Raw genomic sequence first — 4,394 nt, 5'->3', positions numbered from 1 at the left:
TAAAGGGCATCCAAACAAAAAAAGAAGAAGTCAAGTTGTCCTTGTCTGCAGATGGCATAACCTAAAATTCATGTGGGGATTCAAGAGACTCAGAATAGCCAAAAAAATGATTAAAATGACAAGAAACTTCAAGGATTCACCCTTCAATTTTAAAACTTTTAATAAAACTGTATAAATTAACCTTTTTAAAACAATGTACCACTGGTATAAGGCCAGACATACAGATTAATAGAGTTGAATTGAGAGCTCACAAACAAATTTTTACATTTGCAGTCAATTGATTTCTGACAAGGGTGCCAAGACAATTCAGCAGGGAAAAATACTTTTCCACAAATAATGGAGTGATAATGGGTTTTATGCCAACAGGTTACATGATAATACACCTGGAGGACCTCAAACCATTCTACACAAAAGATACCTGCACACATATGTTTGTTGCAGCTCTATTCACAATAGCAAAATCATGGAACCTGCCATGCTGCCCATCGAAGCTGGACTGGATCAAAAAATGTGGTACACATACACAGTGGAATATTATACAGCCATAAAGAAAAACAAACATATGGACTTTACAGCAACTTGGATGGATTTAGAGTCAATCATACTAGTGATCTATCACAGAAACAAAGAACAGAGTACCATATGTTCTCACTCCTAAGCAGACCTTGAACAATTATCATAAAATTGTAAGAAAAGGATTGGGGATGGTGGAAAACTGCCAGGGGAGGAAGACTGAGATTGGCAGTTGAGAGAGACTGCTAGGGGAGAGAGGGGCACACCTCATTAACCAGAGTACCTACATAATCAACATTTGTACACCTAACCCTGAATTGTGTCCCATATCTTTATAATATAAATAATAAATTTTAAAAAAAGAAACTAGTCTCCAACTCATTATCTCTGCAAATTGACTTTAGGTACCACTCATTTAAAGCTTCTCTCTTCCATCTAACTACTCCTTCCAACGACACACCACTGCACTTCTACACAAGACACTCAATCCATCTGAAAACCCTCCCCTGTTCCTCATTACAAATATTTGACGCCTATTTCAACCTGCAGGAAATGCAGGAAGCCATCCTAGGTCAAGTCATTCTTTTCCATTCTGCCGTACAGTGTGTAATGATAATGTTTCTTTTTATATTGTGGCACGATATTTTGCATTTTCTTTTTTCCTTTCTTTTTTTTTTTTTGAGTTGGAGTCTCACTCTGTCGCCCAGACTGGAGTGCAGTGGACGCTCCCGGCCACCGCAGCCTGGACCTGCTGGGCTCCGGCGATCCTTCCGCCTCAGCCTTCCGAGTAGCCGGAATTACAGGCGCACGCTACCACGCCCAGCTAATTTTTTGATTTATTGTAGAGACGAGGTCTCACCTGCCCAGGCGGGTCTCGAACCCACAGGCTCAGGCAATCCGCTCACCTCAGCCTCCCAAATGCGCAGAGTTACAGGCTGAGCCACCGAGCCCGGCTTATTTTGCATTTTCTAAATTGTTTGTAATTGTTTCCACTTCATCGGCAGTGTCTATTCTGTTCTTTTTCGGTATATCATTTATTATAAGAATTGGGTAACGTATTCTAACTACTTAACAATTTAATTTTATATTTTCCATGAGAAGTACTGCAGATTCATACACATAAGAAGAACTTAATGTTGCTCTCAAGCGATACCCTCTGACCATTTAAACATCCCTTGGAAACGCAAAAGTATTCAATGCACAAGCACTCACAAAATGCATAAACGCTCACATAACTGAACTGTTGCTTACATTTTTACCTGCTTAATTTTTATCAGGAAACAATCAATAAAGTCCTGAGGGTTATTAACGTCCAGAGATTCTTGGTGTTCTTTTACCTTTTTCAAAACATAACTTCTTATAGATTCCACATTTTTAAGAACTTTGTTATGAATCCCTGGCAAATAATCAATGACAGCAGGAAAAGTGTTGCAAATCTGAAGGAGAAAATAAGAATTTATTAATCAAAAAACATTTACTACAGTCATATATACCATTTATCAATCTATGGTTAGAAAATATAGCTATAAATATACATAAAATGTGGTATCTACCTGGGGGCAATTTTTATTGTGCACATGTAGTAATTCTCTATACCTGTAAAAAGATCTGAGGAAGAAAATTCTGACCAGAAAGTTAAAAATAACAATTTCCTAGACTTATATATCAATTCTCTCATATTTTGCACAAATTTTTCCCTGCAACCTTAAAATATAAGATGGCATGAATAACTGTAATTCACAGTTTCTAGATTTCAGCAGAGGTTAGGAGAGTTTAGGCCACCTGGTTGAGAGCACTAAGAAAGTCCTTGTTGCTTTTACTCCTATCAAACAGCCTCAGAAATAGAATCAGTATTTTAGAAGAGGGAAGGACTCAAAAATACCTTGAAACCTAACTATGAACCAGTGTAGTTAGGCGACACCTCTAGGATCCTACAATTACCAATTAGGCAGGAGTGTAGAACATACCAATTCAGTGCAGGGAAAAGCCGTGATGTTTGTTTATGGTTCAAATGCCATAAAACTAATAATTTTGTCATTACCAATCCAGTTATCTTGTCAACTAGAATACCAACTGAGGCATCAAACACCCCTGCCCTACTCAGTGTTTTCTGGAAGCTTCTATGGCCTCAAATATTCTCCTTCCTTGAAAGACATGGACTGTTCTTAAAATAGAATATTTTTGACAAGTAATATGACTAACAGGTCTCTAAGTGTCGATTGAAGAAAAAGTCCTGTGGGTAATAAAAGTCTTTGAAAGAGTTCTGGATGTCTATTGAATGATATGGGCATGTTTGGGGGCTGTCACCAATGTACTTTATAGAAACTAAGCTTTGGGATATAGTGGAAATATGTGCATGAAGCTTACAGATTTGAAAGCCAGCCCTATACTTGGACATTCATTTTCTGTGTGTAAAATAAAGGCACAATCATCCTTCTCAGATGTTCATTCCATGACTCTCTGGGTAAGAGTGTCATATTCAAACATACACTTCACAGCTTGGTTCATAAGAAGTTTTGGACTCGTGAGGGAGAGAGAGAGAATAAAGGATTTCTCAAGAAAAAAAAAAGAATTCTTAGCCTCATCTGCATCCATGGGGAGCTCAGAATCATGGTATTTTCATTAAATTTTTCTAACAAGTTAAGAAAATCTTCATCTTTATAATCAAAACGATTCTGGAAAATAATGGAGCAGATCACATTGCAGGGAGCACAGCCCAGTATAAATGTGGGATCACAAGGTGAGGCTAGAGAATGCAAAACATTTTAAATACCATTAGAGCATAGACATAGTACAATTTATCTTTACAAGTAAAGGCAGATTATAAATTTTTAAAAATATTTGATCTACAAATTCCCTAAACATCAAAAAAATTCAGCATGTATAAAATCAACAGTACATCACTTTTATATTAAAACTGAGTTGACCATTACAATCTAGCTGGTGGTCCAGATTTTTCTAATACTCAATTCATAATCATTGCCTTTATGTGTGCCTTTTTAGCCCAAGTTGTGTATTATTTTGGAAATTTTTAAAAATACATTTTTTAAAAGCCTAATGTATTCAAATTTTCAGAGCAGAATCACAGCTGTCTACAAAGCCTGTTGACAATAAACTACTGAGATTAAAAAAAGGGGGAGGAGAAAGTTGGGCACCTGAAAACTTTTTATATAAAATGAATAACTGAAATACATGTGTGTTGAACCAATGGAGAAGAATTAAATCACAGTGACCATGAGTGAATGTATGTATTTAAAGGAACAAATGTGAAAAGCAGAATGTACTCAAGTTATATGAGAATAAAAATTAATATAAATAAACAATAAGTATAAAATGGATTTGATTGTCACACAAAAACAAAATGAAAACTTTTCATTTGAAATACAAATTCCAGGCTAAGCAAACAAAAAGAGTAAGTTGATAAATGAAGGGTTTTTTAATTATCTTACTTCATTGTTTAACAAAAAGATATTTTTTTCTTCAAGAAATAAATGTCCTTCCTCTGCAATCGTCTTCCAAATTTAACATATTTGGGGAAAACTGATGTTTTTATGAATTCTGGAATATTGTACTGTATAGTCATCTATAGAATTATATGTTTCAACAGATTTTAAAATTTGACCATTAGTTAAGCCAAGTCAATCTTTTACATGTAAAGAAATTAAATGTTTTCTTCTATGTTGGAGGATCTCTAAAATGAAATTGTTGTAATGAAGTTATCAATAAAGTGTGTATGTTAAGAGCGTCCAAATTCATATCTATAGACCCTAAATACGAGTGACTTGAACTGAAAATGTCCTGAATAAATGATAAAATATTGAACAATAGAAAATCTGTTGAGTAAGCTGCTTCTGTGCTGGGCTCTTTAGAACATTACAAGG

General features: G+C 35.3%; 1 protein-coding gene across 1 annotated transcript in view; it reads right to left on the bottom strand.

Annotated features, from left to right (window-relative positions):
* LOC103256978 (cytochrome P450 2C42-like) overlaps positions 1 to 3,259 on the bottom strand; it is a gene marked incomplete at both ends in the record, with an annotated part of 11,595 nt that extends 8,336 nt beyond the window's left edge. Inside the window, 2 exons of the mRNA XM_008054723.1 lie at positions 1,773 to 1,954; positions 3,104 to 3,259. Coding sequence (XP_008052914.1) covers positions 1,773 to 1,954; positions 3,104 to 3,259 — 338 coding nt within the window. The remainder of the gene's footprint in view (positions 1 to 1,772; positions 1,955 to 3,103) is intronic.
* Between the last annotated feature and the right edge of the window lie 1,135 nt (positions 3,260 to 4,394).

This window comes from Carlito syrichta, unplaced genomic scaffold (assembly GCF_000164805.1).
Source record: "Carlito syrichta isolate Samal-C Ts95f unplaced genomic scaffold, Tarsius_syrichta-2.0.1 Scaffold299891, whole genome shotgun sequence".
Lineage (NCBI taxonomy): Eukaryota > Metazoa > Chordata > Mammalia > Primates > Tarsiidae > Carlito > Carlito syrichta.
The sequence above is the reverse complement of the archived record's forward strand: the minus strand, read 5'-3'. Positions and strand labels throughout refer to the sequence as shown.